The sequence below is a fragment of the Salvelinus fontinalis genome, unplaced genomic scaffold (genome assembly GCF_029448725.1).
Source record: "Salvelinus fontinalis isolate EN_2023a unplaced genomic scaffold, ASM2944872v1 scaffold_0023, whole genome shotgun sequence".
NCBI classification, from domain to species: Eukaryota; Metazoa; Chordata; class Actinopteri; order Salmoniformes; family Salmonidae; genus Salvelinus; species Salvelinus fontinalis.
Genome location: NW_026600232.1, coordinates 528,648 through 550,520, shown reverse-complemented (window position 1 = coordinate 550,520; position 21,873 = coordinate 528,648). Strand labels below are relative to the sequence as shown.

Here is a 21,873-nt window from a genome sequence, read left to right as displayed (position 1 = left end):
GAGGTTTTCCTTTCTTTCTTTTAGCTCCCCCTGTTCTCATTCTGGTCATGGAAACCACCATTTAAATTCTACTGCCGTCTTAACTGGACTGGGGAGGGAGATATGGGGTGTGTGCGCGTGTGTGCGTGAGGGTGGAGATAGGTTAGTGGGTGTGTTTGGGTGACCTTGTTTAGAGTGTGTGTGTGTCTACTCTCGAGGACCTGGTCTAAAGTGGCCGTCAGTGGTCGTTTGAAATCCTTGCAGAGAAAATGTCTTTTAGTCTTTACACATTGCACAATCTCTGTTAGAAGAGTTAACCTACACACACACACACACACACACACACACACACACACACACACACACACACACACACACACACACACACACACACACACACACACACACAGATTCCATAACTTCAGTAAAGACCGTTATGACAGTGGGATGGACTGTAGGAGTGGTTATATACAGCCAGGTCACACAAGATCCACTGCCAAATTAGACGTCCATCCAGGTAAGCAGGACGTAAAAAAAAAGATGACTTCAAAACCGTCCACTAGGGACAATGGTGAGCACTATTACCATCAAGTTGTCTTGTGTTTTGCTATGGCGTTGTGGGCGGGGATGGCGGACGGGCGGCTCCGAGGGTCGCGTGTTCAATCCCAGTGATAGGACCTTGTTTATTTATTTTAGTTTTCACCCTTAACCCTATCCTTTAAGCATTGGGAATTATTGCCTGAATTTAACTTTCCAAATTTGACATTTATGGACAAGGGATTGGATGTCTACAGTAAGACTGTGAGCGCTTGTTATTTAAAAAGGTGTGTGTGTGTGTGAACGCGTACGTACATGTTATAATAGTGTTGTAAATGTACTAAATGTACTAAGTAACTGAAAGTTCCGTCCACACACACACACACACACACACACACACACACACACACATTCTCTCCTCCCCTCTCCGTCACACACACACTCATTCTCTCCTCCTCTCTCTGTCACACACACACACACACACTCATCCTCCCCACCTCTCTCTGTCACACACACACTCATCCTCCCCTCCTCTCTCTGTCACACATACACACACACACTCATTCTCCCCTCCCCTTTCTGTCACACACAGTACAGAGAACCGTAAACTCAGTCCTCTCTGCCCACACCATAGTTATTATAGTTTATCCATCCCTCTCAGCAGTGTGTGTGTGTGTGTGTGTGTGTGTGTGTGTGTGTGTGTGTGTGTGTGTGTGTGTGTGTGTGTGTGTGTGTGTGTGTGTGTGTGTGTGTGTGTGTGTGTGTGTGTGTGTGTGTGTGTGTGTGTGTGGGGTTGAGTACTTCAGGCTGTTATCTGCATTTGGTCATGTGAACTGAAGTGTCCATTAGATGTAATCTAAACTATGATCAATGACCCGACGTGGAGATGGATGGCACTAATCACACGTTTGACTTGTGTTGTCCAGTCTAGCGTTTAGCGTAAGCGCTACAGGCAATGAGCCATAGGGATGCGCTAGCTAATGTTAGCGTTGTTACCCAGTCGAGGCGATGGGCCATAGGGATGCGCTAGCTAACGTTAGCGTTGTTACCCTTTCGAGGCGATGGGCCATAGGGATGCACTAGTAGCTAGCGTTAGCTAAGCCAGTCGTAGTCAGAGTAAGAGGGTGAGAGAGTGGTGAGGTTTGTCTTTTGTCTTTGACAGTGCAAAAGATGACATAGAGGGAGAGAGTTGTGTTCTAGTGTAGTCATGTCTTGATGTCTTGAATGAAGTTACATTTTTGGCAGAATGCCTCTAGATTTGGTTGCTGTGTCAATGGCACAGTTTGGTTATTAACTATTTAAGTGGGGACAGGACGCACACACACAACACACACCACACAACACACAACACAAAACACACAACACACACACACCAACCAGCCGCTCAGGTGCCCTCCTCCTCAAGGGCATCATTTATATCCTCCCATGATCCTTTACTTCACCCAAGCCAACCATGAAGTGGGTCATCCAATTAAGACAAAACAAAAAAACTCCCTCCCTATTGGCTAGCTGTGTTAAACGAGCTGAACACATTCATTAAGGTATGGGTCGTTAAGAGTGTAATTGGAACGTGTGACTCCCTCCCATTGGTGAGGTGACCCTAGGGCCATAGCTATATTGTTAGATCAGGTTTTAATCAGTCCCTCCTGTTCTCCATGTGTCTATATCTAGACTAGGTGCACTACTTTAGACCAGGGCCCATGAGGGCCCACCAGGGCCCATAGACCAGGGCCCATAAGGCACCCTAGATCTCCAAATGTCTATAGTTAGACCACTAGGTCTACTCTGACACTATCCCCCTGACTCCTTAACCCTAGAGCCATGACTCTATATTTAGACCACTAGGTCTACTCTGACACTGTCCCCCTGACTCCTTAACCCTAGAACCATGACTCTATAGTTAGACCACTAGGTCTACTCTGACACTGTCCCCCTGACTCCTTAACCCTAGAGCCATGACTCTATAGTTAGACCACTAGGTCTACTCTGACACTATCCCCCTGACTCCTTAACCCTAGAGCCATGACTCTATATTTAGACCACCAGGTCTACTCTGACACTGTCCCCCTGACTCCTTAACCCTAGAGCCATGACTCTATATTTAGACCACCAGGTCTACTCTGACACTGTCCCCCTGACTCCTTAACCCTAGAGCCATGACTCTATATTTAGACCACCAGGTCTACTCTGACACTGTCCCCCTGACTCCTTAACCCTAGAGCCATGACTCTATATTTAGACCACTAGGTCTACTCTGACACTGTCCCCCTGACTCCTTAACCCTAGAGCCATGACTCTATATTTAGACCAGGTGTTAATCAGTCTGGGAAACCTGAATCTAGATGTCAGGTCTACGTGACCCTTGGGCCACATTTCTATAGTTCGGCACCCTAGACTGGCACCCTATTCCCTTGTGCACTACTTTAGACCAGGGCCCATACGGCAGGTCTATATGTGTCTATAGTTGTATTAGGTGCACTACTTTAGACCAGGGCCCATAAGGCAGGTCTATATGTGTCTATAGTTGGATTAGGTGCACTACTTTAGACCAGGGCCCATAAGACAGGTCTATATGTGTCTATATTTGCATTAGGTGCACTACTTTAGACCAGGGCCCATAAGGCAGGTCTATATGTGACTATAGTTGGATTAGGTGCACTACTTTAGACCAGGACCCATACGGCAGGTCTATATGTATCTATAGTTGGATTAGGTGCACTACTTTAGACCAGGGCCCATAAGGCAGGTCTATATGTGTCTATAGTTGTATTAGGTGCACTACTTTAGACCAGGGCCCATAAGGCAGGTCTATATGTATCTATAGTTGGATTAGGTGCACTACTTTAGACCAGGGCCCATAAGGCAGGTCTATATGTGTCTATAGTTGGATTAGGTGCACTACTTTAGACCAGGGCCCATAAGGCAGGTCTATATGTATCTATAGTTGGATTAGGTGCACTACTTTAGACCAGGGCCCATACGGCAGGTCTATATGTGTCTATAGTTGGATTAGGTGCACTACTTTAGACCAGGACCCATAAGGCAGGTCTATATGTGTCTATAGTTGGATTAGGTGCACTACTTTAGACCAGGGCCCATAAGGCAGGTCTATATGTGTCTATAGTTGTATTAGGTGCACTACTTTAGACCAGGGCCCATAAGGCAGGTCTATATGTGTCTATAGTTGGATTAGGTGCACTACTTTAGACCAGGGCCCATAAGGCAGGTCTATATGTATCTATAGTTGGATTAGGTGCACTACTTTAGACCAGGGCCCATAATGCAGGTCTATATGTGTCTATAGTTGGATTAGGTGCACTACTTTAGACCAGGGCCCATAAGGCAGGTCTATATGTGTCTATAGTTGGATTAGGTGCACTACTTTAGACCAGGGCCCATAAGGCAGGTCTATATGTGTCTATAGTTGGATTAGGTGCACTACTTTAGACCAGGGCCCATAAGGCAGGTCTATATGTGTCTATAGTTGTATTAGGTGCACTACTTTAGACCAGGGCCCATAAGGCAGGTCTATATGTGTCTATCGTTGGATTAGGTGCACTACTTTAGACCAGGGCCCATAAGGCAGGTCTATATGTGTCTATAGTTGTATTAGGTGCACTACTTTAGACCAGGGCCCATAAGGCAGGTCTATATGTGTCTATAGTTAGATTAGGTGCACTACTTTAGACCAGGGCCCATAAGGCAGGTCTATATGTGATACTCTGACAGAGCTTTTGTCAACCCCCTAAGAACACTTAACAAGTTCAGGTCTCTGTCGTCCTCGACTCCTTCTGACCAGAAATACCAGGCCTGGATAGTAACTCCACAGGAGATGGAGGGAGATGAGACCTGAAGAAGGGAGAGGTTGAGGGATTGTGGGTGTGGGGAAGGGGTTGGTTGGTGGGTGTGGGGGGGCGGGTTGGTTGGTTGAGGGACGGTGTGTGTGGGGGGTGGGGGTTGGTTGAGGTATGGTGTGTGTGTGTGTGTGTGTCTTTTGGGGGGGGGCTTTTTGAAGTGTGATAGGTATGGACTTGGATGAACCAGGTGTGTGTGTGTGCCGTGCCCATATGCCTTATCATCATTCTCATCAAAGTAAAACCACACACATTCATTCGAAATCTCACTGTGTGTGTGTGTGTGTGTGTGTGTGTGTGTGTGTGTGTGTGTGTGTGTGTGTGTGTGTGTGTGTGTGTGTGTGTGTGTGTGTGTGTGTGTGTGTGTGTGTGTGTGTGTGTGTGTGTGTGTGTGTGTGTGTGTGTGAGTTTCACAGTCTATTACACACTCACCTTTTCTGATCTTCTCTGCTAAATATAGATCCCCAATCACACACACTGTACAGTCAGCTCCTGTGTTAATGTTAATACCAGATAATATCATCTCTGTAATTCATCTGTGTGTGGTACACTGTTCCACACTGATTTACACAGCGATTGATGAGGAGATAATGGAGAGAGAGGGGGGAAGGGGTGAGAGAGATGGAGAGAGAGGGGGGAAGGGGTGAGAGAGATGGAGAGAGAGGGGGGAAGGGGTGAGAGAGATGGAGAGAGAGGGGGGGAAGGGGTGAGAGATGGAGAGAGAGAGGGGAAGGGGTGAGAGAGATGGAGAGAGAGGGGGGAAGGGGTGAGAGAGATGGAGAGAGAGGGGGGAAGGGGTGAGAGAGATGGAGAGAGAGGGGGGAAGGGGTGAGAGATGGAGAGAGAGGGGGGAAGGGGTGAGAGATGGAGAGAGAGGGAGGAAGGGGTGAGAGAGATGGAGAGAGAGGGGGGGAAGGGCTGAGAGCGAGGGGGAAGGGGTGAGAGAGGTATAGAGAGAGAGGGGGAAGGAGTGAGACAGAAAAAGGGAGTGGAAAAGATTGAATGTGTGATTTAGAAAGAGTGAGAGAGGGGAAAGAGGGAGAAAGAGTAGGGATATCAAATGTTATTTGTCACATACACATGGTTATCAGATGTTAATGCGAGTGTAGCGAAATTCTTGTGCTTCTAGTTCCGACCATGCAGTAATATCTGACAAGTAATCTAACCTAACAATTTCACAACAACTACCTTCTACACACACGTGTAAAGGAATGAATAAGAATATGTACATAAAAATATATGAATGAGTGATGGTATAGAACGGCATAGGCAAGATGCAGTGGATGGTATAGAGTGCAATATATACATATGAGATGAGTAATGTAGGGTATGTAAACATTATATAAAGTGGCATTGTTTAAAGTGGCTAGTGATACATTTATTACATACATTTTTCCATGATTAAAGTGGCTGGAGTTGAGTCAGTATGTTGGCAGTAGCCACTCAATGTTACTGATGGCTGTTTAACAGTCTGATGGCCTTGAGATAGAAGCTGTTTTTCAGTCTCTCGGTCCCCGTTTTGATGCACCTGTACTGACCTCGCCTTCTGGATGATAGCGGGGTGAACAGGCAGTGGCTCGGGTGGTTGTTGTCCTTGATGATCTTTTTGGCCTTCCTGTGACATCGGGTGGTGTAGGTGTCCTGGAGGGCAGGTAGTTTGCCCCCGGTGATGCGTTGTGCAGACCTCACTACCCTCTGGGGAGCCTTACGGTTATGGGCGGAGCAGTTGCCGTACCAGGCGGCGATACAGCCCGACAGGATGCTCTCGATTGTACATCTGTAAAAGTTTGTGAGTGTTTTTGGTGACAAGCCGCGCCTTCTTCACCCCGCTGTCTGTGTGGGTGGACCATTTCAGTTTGTCCGTGATGTGTACGCCGAGGAAGTTAAAACTTTCCACCCTCTCCACTACTGTCCCGTCAATGTGGATAGGGGGCTGCTTCCTCTGCTGTTTCCTGAAGTCCACGACCATCTCCTTTGTTTTGTTGACATTGATTGTGAGGTTATTTTCCTGACACCACACTCCGAGGGCCCTCACCTCCTCCCTGTAGGCCGTCTCGTCGTTGTTGGTAATCAAGCCTACCACTGTAGTGTCGTCCGCAGACTTGATGATTGAGTTGGAGGCGTGCATGGCCACGCAGTCGTGGGTGAACAGGGAGTACAGGAGAGGGCTGAGAACGCACCCTTGTGGGGCCCCCGTGTTGAGGATCAGCGGGGTGGAGATGTTGTTACCTACCCTCACCATCTGGGGGCGGCCCGTCAGGAAGTCCAGGACCCAGTTGCACAGGGCGGGGTCGAAACCCAGGGTCTTGAGCTTAATAACGAGTTTGGAGGGTACTATGGTGTTAAATGCTGAGCTGTAGTCGATGAACAGCATTCTTACATAGGTATTCCTCTTGTCCAGATGGGTTAGGGCAGTGTGCAGTGTGATTGCGTCGTCTGTGGACCTATTGGGGCGGTATGCAAATTGGAGTGGATCTAGGGTGTCAGGTAGGGTGAAGGTGATATGATCCTTGACTAGTCTCTCAAAGCACTTCATGATGACGGAAGTGAGTGCTACTGGGCGGTAGTCATTTAGCTCATTTACCTTCACTTTCTTGGGAACAGGAACAATGGTGGTCCTCTTGAACCATGTGGGAACAGCAGACTGGGATAAGGATTGATTGAATATGTCCGTAAACACACCAGCCAGCTGGTCTGCGCATGCTCTGAGGACGCGGCTGGGGATGCCGTCTGGGCCTGCAGCCTTGCGAGGGTTAACACGGTTAAATGTTTTACTCACGTTGGCCGCGGTGAAGGAGAGCCCGTATTGGTAGCGGGCCGTGTCAGTGGCACTGTATTGTCCTCAAAGCGAGCAAAGAAGTTGTTTAGTCTGTCTGGGAGCAAGACATCCTGGTCCGCGACGGGGCTGGTTTTTCTTTTGTAGTCCTTGATTGACTGTAGACTGTAGGATAGAGTGATAGAGAGGTGGAGAGAGAGAAAGGGAAACAACTAAAGAGAGGGTGTGTGTGTGTGTGTGTGTGTTTGTGTGAGTGAGTGTGACAGAGCGCTAAGGAAATTCCTGTCACAACTTTTTCCATACCCTGTGTTTATTGGGAGAGAATGTTGCTTATCCAGCCAGGTCGTTCAAGATTGACTTTGAAGTTGGGCTTCTATCCATGTCCTGAGGACGTTGGGAAAGGCCTTCAAAACGGGTCACTCGGGGAAACGAGCACTTTACCATCAAGTAATCCCATGACTCTGGATCAGATGGGGAAAGGGGGATATCTAGTCAGTTGTACAACTGAATGCCTTCAACTGAAATGTGTCTTCCACATTTAACCCCTCTGAGTCAGAGAGGTGCGGGGGCTGCCTTAATCAACGTCCACGTCTTCGGCGCCCGGGGAACAGTGGGTTAACTGCCTTGTTCAGTGGCAGAACGACAGATCTTTACCTTGTCAGCTCAGGGATTCAATACAGCAACCTTTTGGTTACTGGCCCAACGCTCCAACCACTGGAAGGTTGCGTGTTCAATCCCAGTGGGGGGTTTCTAACCCCATCCCAAACCTTAACCCTTAACCATTTAGAATGAGTGACGGAATTTAACCCTTAACTTCTAAATATGACTTTTGGAGAAATGGAACGATACAGAACAGCAGGAGAAAAACACTTTGAAAGGACATTTGGAGAACGTTGATGAACGTCTAATTCTGCAGTGAGACTGGGTGAGCTTGTTGGCTTATCAACCCATCGCACGCACACACACACACACACACACACACACACACACACACACACACACACACACACACACACACACACACACACACACACACACACACACACACACACACACACACACACACACACACACACACACACACACACACACACACACACACACACACACACACTAAGCCCTGCAGTAATTTGACTTTGTAATCAAACAAGACATTTTTGGTGTACTGCATTCTAAACAGCAGGACCTGGGTAATGTGTGTGTTGGCATGCTGTTGTCTGCACAATCGTGTCAGTGTGTGTTCTCAGGGTCTGGGTAATCTGCTGCTGTAACATACTGCCTCATTAAAACTGGCCCACACACACACACACACACACACTAGAGATTTGGCATGGCTCTAGGATCACTCAGATTGTAATGAATTGGTGCACCAATTGTCAGGTTATCAGGCATCGTATACACTAATGTCCAAAAGTAAGTGGACACCTGCTCGTTGAACATCTCATTCCAAAATCATGGGCATTAATATGGAGTTGGTCCCCCCTTTGCTGCTATAACAGCCTCCACTCTTCTGGGAAGGCTTTCAACTATATGTTGGAACATTGCTGCTATAACAGCCCCCGTTCTTCTGGGAAGGCTTTCCACTAGATGTTGGAACATTGCTGCGGGGACTTGTTTTCATTCAGCCACAAGAGCATTAGTGCGGTCGGCACTGCTGTTGGGTGATTTAAGCCTTTTTGTATATGAAGTGTATGTACAGTACTCCAGGGTGCAAAACTGACCCAAGATCAGCATCTCAGGGAATGTTACCCTACACCAGGGGTAGACAACCCTGTTCCTGGAGGGCCACAGGTACTGCAGGATTGTGTTCCAACTAGGCACCACATCCTACCAACTGAGCTAAATGTAAAAACATGAAGGGCCTGTAGCACAACAAGGTGGCCCTGGGCTGCACCAGATACCACTCACTGTACAACAGTAGCTATTATACTATACTACAGGGTTTGTCTCTGCCCCCCTACACACACACTGCTCCTCACACTCCCACTGCTTCAACGTCTCTTAACGCCCTCTCTCTCTCTCTCTCTCTCTCTCTCTCTCTCTCTCTCTCTCTCTCTCTCTCTCTCTCTCTCTCTCTCTCTCTCTCTCTCTCTCTCTCTACTTCCCTCTCTCTCTCCTCTCCTCTCCTCTCTCTCTCTTCCCTCTCTCTCTCTTTCCCTCTCTCTCTCTCTGTCTCTCTCTCTCTCTCTCTCTTTCCCTCTCTCTCTCTTTCTCTCTCTCTCTCTTTCTCTCTATCACTTTTTCTCTCACTCACTCTTTCTCTTTCTCTCTCACTTTCTCACTCTCGCTCTCTCTCTCTCACCTTTTCTCTCACTCACTCTTTCTCTTTCTCTCACTCACTCTTTCTCTTTCTCTCTCACTTTCTCACTCTCGCTCTCTCTCTCTCACCTTTTCTCTCACTCACTCTTTCTCTTTCTCTCTCTCTCGCTCTATCTCTCTATCTCTCTATTTCTCTCTCTCACTCTCTCTTTCTCTCTCTCTCTTTCTCTCTCTCTCTTCTCTTTCTCTCTCTCACTTTCTCTAAACCATCTCCATTTGTAGTTCTCCTCTTTGTCTTGATATCATCTCTCTCTGTGTCCTTCACTCTCCTCCTCTTCACCTTTACTCCACCTGTCCCTCCATCTCCTGCTTGACTGAGCAAAGCTTCAAGAATGTGTGTGTGTGTGCATGTCCACATGCAGGCGTGTGTGTGTATATGTGTGGGTCCTTCTTATCTGTAATAGGTTCGTTTATCACCTGTCTCCAGATGCCCCGTTAGCGCAGTACAGCAGTAATACTAATGTAGGAAAACACACACACACACACACACACACACACACCACCACACACACACACACACACACACACACACACACACACACACACACACACACACACACACACACACACACACACACACACACACACACACACACACACAGTACATTAGTATTGTTAATGTAGGATGAAAGAGCTGAAGGTGTGGTCATGAATTTTAAAGGCATTATACTGTTAACGTTCAATTAATGCTCCACTACTTCTCTCATCACATGACCATTATTAACTACTCTTTATGTTACTAACATCATTAAACAGATGAACTACTCTTTATGTTACTAACATCATTAAACAGATTAACTACTCTTTATGTTACTAACATCATTAAACAGGTGAATAACTACTCTTTATGTTACTAACATCATTAATACTATAAAATACACTATCATGACTCAGTTCAAAGCCACACTATAAAATACACTATCATGACTCAGTTCAAAGCCACACTATAAAATACACTGTCATGACTCAGTTCAAAGCCACACTATAAAATACACTATCATGACTCAGTTCAAAGCCACACTATAAAATACACTATCATGACTCAGTTCAAAGCCACACTATAAAATACACTATCATGACTCAGTTCAAAGCCACACTATAAAATACACTATCATGACTCAGTTCAAAGCCACACTATAAAATACACTATCATGACTCAGTTCAAAGCCACACTATAAAATACACTGTCATGACTCAGTTCAAAGCCACACTATAAAATACACTGTCATGACTCAGTTCAAAGCCACACTATAAAATACACTGTCATGACTCAGTTCAAAGCCACACTATAAAATACACTATCATGACTCAGTTCAAAGCCACACTATAAAATACACTATCATGACTCAGTTCAAAGCCACACTATAAAATACACTATCATGACTTGCTTTTAAGCCTTTTAAGCGTGTTATCTTTTCACCTCTTTTTTTCACATTCTCTCATCACAGTTTTCTAGTACTGCGTACTTGTCCGCTTTTACGCACCCCCTGCATCTCGCCTCTCCCACCCACCCACCCACTCACACATGCACTCACACTTGCACTCACACTTGCACTCACACATGCCCACTCGCTAAGCGCTCAGCTCTCTCTCTCGTCTCTCCTCTCGTCTTTCTCAGCTGTGTGCCTGTCCGATCCCACGCGTTGTGCAGCATTAGGAGTAGGAGTGTTGTATAGTGATTTTCTGCACTGTGAAGACCTACTCTAGTCACAAACAAAAACACTTCTCTCCCGTTTCATCCCTTCAAAGCCTGTCTACCTGACTCACACCAGTGTCCTGTTCTCTCTTTCTCTGTACTTGTTTAAGGATCCCTCTTTCTTTCTCTCATCCCTCGCTCCTTGCACTTGTTCCCTCCTGTCTTCTGCTGATTGCTGTGCCGTTCTCTCTCTCTCACACACTCACTTCATCATCAGACAAGTAAAATAAGTCTCTCTTACCTGTTCGGTTTCACAGTCTTCTCTCTCTGTCCGTCTCTCTCTTTCTCTCTCTTTCTCTCGGTTGATCCTGGTCCGCTGCCTGCTGCCGGGGTGTTTGTGTTCTCCTCCGTGTGTGTGTGTTCTCCTCTGTGTGTGTGTGTTCTCCTCCGTGTGTGTGTGTGGTTCTCAGGTGGTCTTCGACTTCAGTGGGAGCGGACGACTGGAGCTGAGTATGAAAGCTGGAGAGGTGATCTTCCTTCTGAGGAGAGTTAACACAGACTGGCTGGAGGTGAGCTGCAGGCGAGAGATGGAGGGGTGGTAGGGTGGTTCGGGAGGAGAGGGAGGGATGGAGAGGGAGGGAGGGATGGAGGAGGAGGAGGAGAGGGAGGGATGGAGGAGAGGGAGGGAGGGATGGAGGAGAGGGAGGGATGGAGGTGGAGGAGAGGGATGGAGGGGAGGGATGGAGGGAGGAGGAAGAGAGGGAGGGATGGAGGAAGAGGAGGAGGGAGGGAGGGATGGAGGAGGAGGGAGGGAGGGATGGAGGAGGAGAGGAGTGAATAGAGGGGAGGGATGAGGAGGAACAGTGGGAGGAGGATGGGAGGAGAGGGAGAGGTGGAGTGAGGAGAAGGGGTGGAGGGAGATGGAGGGGCACTAGAAGGGAGGGAGAGAAGAGAATGAGCGAGAAAGAGGGTGGAGAGAGAGAGGGGGAGGGTGGCAAAAGTGAGAGAGACTAGAGAATGAATGAGAAAGAGGGTGGATAGAGAAAGGTAATGGAGAGAGATCAAGATAGTGGGAGGGAGAGCTGAGAGAGTGAGCAAAGACAGAGAGGGAAGAGGAGAGAGAGAGAGAGAAGAGGAGAGGGAAGAGGGGAAAGAGAGAGGGAAGAGGGGAAAGAGAGAGGGAAGGGGGGAAAGAGAGAGGGAAGGGGGGAAAGAGATAGGGAAGAGGAGAGAGAGGGAGGGAAGAGGAGAGAGAGGGAGGGAAGAGGAGAGAGAGGGAGGGAAGAGGAGAGAGAGGGAGGGAGGGAAGAGGAGAGAGAGGGAGGGAAGAGGAGAGAGAGAGGGAAGAGGAGAGAGAGAGGGAAGAGAGAGAGAGAGGGAGGAGAGAGCGAGAAGAGGAGAGAGAGAGAGGAGGAGAGAGAAAGAGAGAGAATAGGAGAGAGAGAGAGAGAATAGGAGAGAGATAGAGGGAAGAGGAGAGAGAGAGGGAAGAGGAGAGAGAGAGGGAAGAGGAGAGAGAGAGGGAAGAGGAGAGAGAGAGGGAAGAGGAGAGAGAGAGAGGGAAGAGGAGAGAGAGAGAGAGGGAAGAGGAGAGAGAGAGGGAAGAGGAGAGAGAGAGGGAAGAGAGAGAGGGAAGAGGAGAGAGAGAGGGAAGAGGAGAGAGAGAGAGGGAAGAGGAGAGAGAGAGAGGAAAGAGGAGAGAGAGAGAGGAAAGAGGAGAGAGAGAGAGGAAAGAGGAGAGAGAGAGGAAAGAGGACAGAGAGAGAGAGAGGGAAGAGGAGAGAGAGAAGGGGGAAGAGGGGAGAGAGAGGGGGAGAGGTTAGAGAGAGGGGGGAGAGGTTAAAAGAGAGGGGGGAGAGGTTAGAGAGAGAGGTGAGAGAGAGAGGTGAGAGAGAGAGAGAGAGAGGGAGGGAAGAGGTGAGAGAGGGGTTAGAGAGAGGGGGAGAGGTTAGAGAGAGGGGGGAGAGGTTAGAGAGAGGGGGAGAGGTTAGAGAGAGGGGGAGAGGTTAGAGAGAGGGGGAGAGGTTAGAGAGAGGGGGAGAGGTTAGAGAGAGGTGAGAGAGAGAGGTGAGAGAGGGGGGGAAGAGGTGAGAGAGGGGAGGAAGAGGTGAGAGAGGGGGGGAAGAGGTGAGAGAGGGGGGGCTGAGAGAGGGGGGAAGAGGTGAGAGAGGGGGGAAGAGGTGAGAGAGAGATGCAGAGAGAGATGAGTAAAGTGAAGAAAAGGATGGAGAGGGCTCAGGAGGGGTCAAGCATTACTCAAAATGCCACACATATGGGCCATCTCTATATGTGTGTCTTGAGTACTTCTGAGATATTAGTTAGGTCATGATAATGAGCCTATGTAAAACTGCTTTTATATACCCTCACACTGTACAGCTCTCTCTCTGTTAATCTACCTCTCTCTCTCTGTTAATCTACCTCTCTCTCTCCGTTAATCTACCTCTCTCTCTCTCTCTCTCTCTGTTAATCTACCTCTTTCTCTCTCTCCCTCACTTCCTCTCTCTCTCTCTCTCTCTCTCTCTGTTAATCTACCTCTCTCTCTCACACTTCCTCTCTCTCTCTCAGGGCACGGTGAGCAATCGGACAGGTATCTTCCCAGAATCCTTTGTGAAGATCATTAAGCCCCTCCCAGAGAGTGACTCTGATGGCGAGAGCGGAGGCGCTTCAGGTAAAGGGGCGGGGTCTTACAGCTGCCTGCGCTGCTACCTGCTCACACCCCAGGGCGTCGACACCAGGTGTGTGTACTGTGTGTGTGTGTGTGTGTGTGGTCGTGTGTGTGTGCTCGTGTGTGTGTGTGCTCGTGTGTGAACGCATACGTACATGTTATAACAGTGTTGTAAATGTACTAAAAGTAACTGAAAGTTCTGTTGTAATCCCGTAAAAGTCCCATAATAACGAATGTAAGTATCCCAGTTAATAATGTATTGATGTGACTGTATGTATCCCAGTTAATAATGTATTGATGTGACTGTATGTATCCCAGTTAATAATGTATTGGTGTGACTGTATGTATCCCAATTAATAATGTATTTTCTGACTGTATGTATCCCAGTTAATAATGTATTGATGTGACTGTATGTATCCCAGTTAATAATGTATTGGTGTGACTGTATGTATCCCAGTTAATAATGTATTGGTGTGACTGTATGTATCACAGTTAATAATGTATTGGTGTGACTGTATGTATCCCAGTTAATAATGTATTGGTGTGACTGTATGTATCCCAGTTAATAATGTATTGGTGTGACTGTATGTATCCCAGTTAATAATGTATTGGTGTGACTGTATGTATCCCAGTTAATAATGTATTGGTGTGACTGTATGTATCCCAGTTAATAATGTATTGGTGTGACTGTATGTATCCCAGTTAATAATGTATTGGTGTGACTGTATGTATCCCAGTTAATAATGTATTGGTGTGACTGTATGTATCCCAGTTAATAATGTATTGATGTGACTGTATGTATCACAGTTAATAATGTATTGGTGTGTGTTAGTGGAATTAAATCATTCCTCTAATGTACTCATTAATTAAATTCAATCTGTCTATTTATAAGAATTTGTAAGATACTTATTAACATAAAATAGACAGGATACAGTCTTATTAAAATTAGATAATATAATTTATTCTCGGAGCAAGCTCCCATTTGATCATAAACACAGACTTATATACAATATATGACGTCATAGGTTACAGAATGCGTCTCATTGTCCTAATCAAATAGAAAACAGGTTCAAAAGTTCATTCTAACCTCACAGGGCACTCACACGACACACCTTATAATCATTTATCCTGAAGGCTCACTATAATTGATTACCACTTGAGCAGACAACTCAAGATAATGAAAGACCTAAAAAGTGACCCACAGCCTTATCTAAACATCTCAGGCTAAGTTGGGTCAGTTCAACCAGAGTTGAATGACCCTTTCTGCTTACTTTATAACCCACAACACAAATCTCTTTTCACCGGGCATGCAGTTCAATTTGTTATATTTTATTTAAAGCTAGAATTTGTTTTAACTATTTATTAACAAAATTCCTAACAGTGTGACTGTATGTATCCCAGTTAATAATGTATTGGTGTGACTGTATGTATCCCAGTTAATAATGTATTGGTGTGACTGTATATATCCCAGTTAATAATGTATTGGTGTGACTGTATGTATCCCAGTTAATAATGTATTGATATGACTGTATGTATCACAGTTAATAATGTATTGGTGTGACTGTATGTATCCCAGTTAATAATGTATTGGTGTGACTGTATGTATCCCAGTTAATAATGTATTGGTGTGACTGTATGTATCCCAGTTAATACTGTATTGGTGTGACTGTATGTATCCCAGTTAATAATGTATTGGTGTGACTGTATGTATCCCAGTTAATAATGTATTGGTGTGACTGTATGTATCCCAGTTAATAATGTATTGGTGTGACTGTATGTATCCCAGTTAATAATGTATTGGTGTGACTGTATGTGACAGGGATGTGTGTGTTGAAGAAGATATCTCCACCCAGCCATCATACAAAGAACTACTGGCACGCATGAGGTAAGATACCAGACACATTCCACTGCTGATTCAACAGACTCTCCACTCTTCACTACACATCTGTTACTCAGCTGATATTCTACTCTTCACCACATATCTGTTACTCAGCTGATATTCTACTCTTCACCACATATCTGTTACTCAGCTGATATTCTACTCTTCACTACACATCTGTTACTCAGCTGATATTCTACTCTTCACCACATATCTGTTACTCAGCTGATATTCTACTCTTCAACACATATCTGTTACTCAGCTGATATTCTACTCTTCACCACATATCTGTTACTCAGCTGATATTCTACTCTTCACCACATATCTGTTACTCAGCTGATATTCCACTCTTCACTACACATCTGTTACTCAGCTGATATTCTACTATTCACCACATATCTGTTACTCAGCTGATATTCTACTATTCACCACATATCTGTTACTCAGCTGATATTCTACTCTTCACTACACATCTGTTACTCAGCTGATATTCTACTCTTCACTACATATCTGTTACTCAGCTGATATTCTACTCTTCACTACATATCTGTTACTCAGCTGATATTCTACTCTTCACCACACATCTGTTACTCAGCTGATATTCTACTATTCACCACATATCTGTTACTCAGCTGATATTCTACTCTTCACTACATATCTGTTACTCAGCTGATATTCTACTCTTCACTACATATCTGTTACTCAGCTGATATTCTACTCTTCACTACATATCTGTTACTCAGCTGATATTCTACTCTTCACTACATATCTGTTACTCAGCTGATATTCTACTCTTCACTACATATCTGTTTCTCAGCTGATATTCTACTCTTCACTACATACCTGTTACTCAGCTGATATTCTACTCTTCAACACATATCTGTTACTCAGCTGATATTCTACTCTTCACTACATACAGTTGAAGTCAGAAGTTTACATAGGTCGGAGTCATTAAAACTAGTTTTTCAACAACTCCACAAATTTCTTATTAACAAACTATAGTTTTGGCAAGTCGGTTAGGACATCTACTTTGTGCATGACACAAGTAATTTTTCCAACAATTGTTTACAGACAGATTATTTCACTTATCACACTTATCACAATTCCAGTGGGTCAGAAGTTTACATACACTAAGTTGACTGTGCCATTAAACAGCTTGGAAAATTCCAGAAAATGATGTCATGGCTTTCTAAGCTTCTGATAGGCTAATTGACATCATATGAGTCAATTGGAGGTGTACCTGTGGATGTATTTCAAGGCCTACCTTCAAACTCAGTGGCTCTTTGCTTGACATCATGGGAAAATCAAAAGAAACCAGCCAAGACCTCAGAAAGAAATTGTGTAGCTCCACAAGTCTAGTTCATCCTTGGGAGCAATTTACAAACGCCTGAAGGTATCACGTTCATCTGTACAAACAATAGTACGCAAGTATAAACACCATGGGACCACACAGCCTTCATACCGCTCAGGAAGGAGACGCGTTCTGTCTCCTAGAGATGAACGTACTTTGGTGCAAAAAGTGCAAATCAATCCCAGAACAACAGCAAAGGACCTTGTGAAGATGCTGGAGGAAACAGGTACAAAAGTATCTATATCCACAGTAAAACGAGTCCTATATCGACATAACCTGAAAGGCCGCTAATCAAGGAAGAAGCCACTGCTCCAAAACCGCCATAAAAAAGCCAGACTCCAGTTTGCAACTGCACATTGGGACAAAGATCGTACATTTTGGAGAAATGTCCTCTGGTCTGATGAAACAAAAATAGAACTGTTTTGCCTTAATAACCATCGTTATGTTTGGAGGAAAAAGGGGAGGCCATGGGGGTGGCAGCATCATGTTGTGGGGGTGCTTTGCTGCAGGAGGGACTGGTGTACTTCACAAAATAGATGGCATCATGTCGAGGGAAAATTATGTGGATATATTGGAGCAACATCTCAAGACATCAGTCAGGAAGTTAAAGCTCGGTCGCAAATGGTTCTTACAAATGAACAATGACCCCAAACATACTTCCAAAGTTGTGGCAAAATGGCTTAAGGACAACAATGTTAAGGTGTTGGAGAGGCCATCACAAAGCCCTGATCTCAATCTTATAGAATATTTGTGGGCAGAACTGCAAAAGCGTGTGCGAGCAAGGAGGCCTACAAACCTGACTCAGTTACACCAGCTCTGTCAGGAGAAATGGGCCAACATTCACCCAAATTATTGTGGGAAGCTTGTGGAAGGCTACCCGAAACATTTGACCCAAGTTAAACAATGCAAAGGCAATTCTGCCAAATACTAATTGAGTGTATGTAAACTTCTGACCCACTGGGAATGTGAAATAAGAAATAATTTCCTCTACTATTATTCTGACATTTCACGTTCTTAAAATAAAGTGGTGATCCTAAGTGACCTAAAACAGAGATTTTTTACTAGGATTAACTGTCAGGAATTGTGAAAAACTGAGATGAAATGTATTTGGCTAAGGTGTATGTAAACTTCCAACTTCAACTGTATCTATTATTCAGCTGATATTCTCCTCTCCATTGAAATTTCCCAAGGTCAATAAAGATGTGCTTTATTGACCACAGTACACACTATAACGCTACAACAGTACACACTATAATACTACCACAGTACACACTATAACGCTACAACAGTACACACTATAATACTACCACCACTCTGCACACTATAACCAGACTCATATAGTCAGTGCCACACTACCACTGGCACAGTTTATCATCTCTCATTATTATCTTGTCAACGAGATAAAACTCACCTCAACTCTAAAAGAAAAACAAGACTACATCAAATTTCATTAAAGACACACACACACACTCTCTCTCTCGCGCTCTCTCCCTCTTTCTCTCTCTCTCTCTCTTTCTCTCTCTCTCTCTCTCTCTCTCTCGCTCTCTCGCTCTCAGTGGGTGAAGGAAACATCCTTCACCCACTCTGCCAAGCACACCGTATAAAAATGACCATCCTAACAATCCTGGACTATGGTGATTTAGTTACAGGCCTGCCTCAAAAACCTCCCTTGATAAACTAGGCATCATTTACCACACTGCGATCCGCTTTGTTACCAGTTCCCCCTTCAACACTCATCACTGTGACCTTTACACCCTGGTCAACTGGCCACGTTACAAACACGACGGCAGACCCGCTGGTACCAAGTCCCTCGTAGGCAAGTCGCCCCTCTAGCTCGGCTCACTCCTCAACATCTCCACTACCAGTAGCAACCCCTGGTAGATGTACCACACTGGTCATTCCCAAAGCCCACACTTCCTTTGGTTGTCGTTCGTTCCGGTTTTCCGCCGCCAACGACTGAACTGAGCTGCAGAAGACCCTCAGACTTGAGTTATTCATCCCACCACGATCCTTCAGCAACATGAACTGAGCTGCTATCTGATCAGTGTAGCTGCTGATCATTAAGTCTGCTGTGTTTCCTTGGACCTTTCTGTTCTAAACCCACTGGGAATATTTCTTCTTGTATATTTGATGAATTTGGACCTTTCCTCTCTATTGTGTGTTTCATGTGATTTTAGTGGGATTGTGTGTTGTCCTGTTTACTGTTGCAATGTTATGCCTCTTGTCTAGGTCAGTACTGTAAGTTCAAATGGCTTCTCAATTGACTTGTATGGTTAAATAAAGATAAACAATCATAATAATTGTCTCTCTCTCTGCCTCTTCTATTTCCCCCTTTCTCTCTCCCCCTACAACGCCATCTCTCCCTCTTTCCCACACCTCTCTCCTCTCCCCCTACACCACCCACCACCCCCCCCCCCCCCCCCTCTCTCTCTCTCTCTCACAGAGATGTGTTCAAGGTGGATGACAACATCGCTCTGAACTACCGCGACCCCGAGGGTGACCTGGTGCGTCTCCTTGACGACGGGGACGTGGCGCTGATGGTGGCCGATGGGCGGGGTCAAAGGTCAAAGGTCAAGAGGCCTGTCAATCAGTTTCCGTGGGAACTGCATGTTACCGCGGCCTCTGACATGTCTGTGTATAATACTGAGATATAAAGACAGGGAGATGGAGGAGGTTTTCACATGTTTCTATACTCGCTGAAGAGAGGCCATTTTGTGTTTGCTTGTGTGTGTGCGTATGCACGCTTGCGGGTGCACTTGGCCGTCCGTGCCCTTGTGAGTGTGTTTCTCGCCAGCTTGCGTCCGTAACCCACTGCAGAGCTGCATGTAGTAGTTCGGACTGAGATCCAGTGACAGGGTGACAGACTTGAATTAAGGGGACAGACGCTGGATTGTAACACATTACAGAAGTTAGTCTGATTGAGAAATGTGTTGCAACCTAAAAGGCACACTATGCCCTATATAGTACACTACTTTTCACCAGACTCCTATGAGCCCTGGTCAAAAGTAGTGCACTATATAGGGAATAGGGTGCCATTAGGGACGATACCTTAGTTACATTCATTAGTATGTCTGTGTTTGGTGGCTTTAAACGTGTAACATTTCACCTGTACTGTTGAGTAAATGTTAATATAAGGACATTTAATAAAGGTTGAGAAACACATGTTTTTATTCTCCATATATTCTGTTGTGGTCGTAGTAATGCTTAGCTGTGCTCCCATTGTTTTTATTTCTGAGTAAAAAATACACTATTGAAATATATAAGTGTGTGTGTGAGAACACGCGCTCCTGTGTGTTATCTGGGTTTGCTGAATGTCTTCTGATGAGAGAGAGAGGAACGGTAATCATCACTGTGTGGTCTGATGAGAGAGAGGAATGGTAATCATCACTGTGTGGTCTGATGAGAGAGAGAGGAACGGTAATCATCACTGTGTGGTCTGATGAGAGAGAGAGGAACGGTAATCATCACTGTGTGGTCTGATGAGAGAGAGAGGAACGGTAATCATCACTGTGTGGTCTGATGAGAGAGAGAGGAACGGTAATCATCACTGTGTGGTCTGATGAGAGAGAGAGGAACGGTAATCATCACTGTGTGGTCTGATGAGAGAGAGAGGAACGGTAATCATCACTGTATGGTCTGATGAGAGAGAGAGGAACGGTAATCATCACTGTGTGGTCTGATGAGAGAGAGAGGAACGGTAATCATCACTGTGCGTTCTGATGAGAGAGAGAGGAACGCTAATCATCACTGTGTGGTCTGATGAGAGAGAGAGGAAGGGTAATCATCACTGTGTGGTCTGAGGAGAGAGAGAGGAAGGGTAATCATCACTGTGTGGTCTGATGAGAGAGAGAGGAACGGTAATCATCACTGTGTGGTCTGATGAGAGAGAGAGGAACGGTAATCATCACTGTGTGTTCTGATGAGAGAGAGGAACGGTAATCATCACTGTGTGTTCTGATGAGAGAGAGGAACGGTAATCATCACTGTGTGTTCTGATGAGAGAGAGAGGAACGGTAATCATCACTGTGTGGTCTGATGAGAGAGAGAGGAACGGTAATCATCACTGTGTGTTCTGATAAGAGAGAGGAACGGTAATCATCACTGTGTGTTCTGATGAGAGAGAGAGGAACGGTAATCATCACTGTGTGTTCTGATGAGAGAGAGAGGAACGGTAATCATCACTGTGTGTTCTGATGAGAGAGAGGAACGGTAATCATCACTGTGTGTTCTGATGAGAGAGAGGAACGGTAATCATCACTGTGTGTTCTGATGAGAGAGAGAGGAACGGTAATCATCACTGTGTGTTCTGATGAGAGAGAGAGGAACGGTAATCATCACTGTGTGTTCTGATGAGAGAGAGAGGAACGGTAATCATCAATGTGTGGTCTGATGAGAGAGAGAGGAACGGTAATCATCACTGTGTGGTCTGATGAGAGAGAGAGGAACGGTAATCATCACTGTGTGGTCTGATGAGAGAGAGAGGAAGGGTAATCATCACTGTGTGGTCTGATGAGAGAGAGAGGAACGGTAATCATCACTGTGTGGTCTGATGAGAGAGAGAGGAAGGGTAATCATCACTGTGTGGTCTGATGAGAGAGAGAGGAACGGTAATCATCACTGTGTGGTCTGATGAGAGAGAGAGGAATGGTAATCATCACTGTGTGTTCTGATGAGAGAGAGAGGAACGGTAATCATCACTGTGTGTTCTGATGAGAGAGAGGAACGGTAATCATCACTGTGTGTTATGATGAGAGAGAGAGGAACGGTAATCATCACTGTGTGGTCTGATGAGAGAGAGAGGAACGGTAATCATCACTGTGTGTTCTGATGAGAGAGAGGAACGCTAATCATCACTGTGTGTTCTGATGAGAGAGAGA

The 21,873-nt window shown here is 45.5% G+C and overlaps 2 protein-coding genes across 4 annotated transcripts in view; one reads left to right on the top strand and one right to left on the bottom strand.

The window, feature by feature from the left end:
* LOC129842212 (parvalbumin alpha) overlaps window positions 1-11,573 on the bottom strand; it is a 48,417-nt gene extending 36,844 nt beyond the window's left edge. The window contains exon 1 of one of the 2 annotated variants that reach the window (XM_055910665.1): window positions 11,403-11,573. The gene's annotated coding sequence lies outside the window, so the exon portion shown is untranslated. Of the gene's footprint in view, window positions 1-9,882; window positions 9,905-11,402 lie in introns of those variants that run through there. The other variant, XM_055910666.1, reaches the window with a different exon arrangement.
* LOC129842211 (neutrophil cytosol factor 4-like) overlaps window positions 1-20,158 on the top strand; it is a 33,513-nt gene extending 13,355 nt beyond the window's left edge. For both annotated transcript variants that reach the window (XM_055910663.1, XM_055910664.1), the window contains exons 7-10: window positions 11,572-11,670; window positions 13,667-13,836; window positions 15,586-15,651; window positions 19,440-20,158. In XM_055910663.1, coding sequence (XP_055766638.1) covers window positions 11,572-11,670; window positions 13,667-13,836; window positions 15,586-15,651; window positions 19,440-19,650 — 546 coding nt within the window. In that variant the 3' untranslated portion in view covers window positions 19,651-20,158. The remainder of the gene's footprint in view (window positions 1-11,571; window positions 11,671-13,666; window positions 13,837-15,585; window positions 15,652-19,439) is intronic.
* Window positions 20,159-21,873: the final 1,715 nt, after the last annotated feature.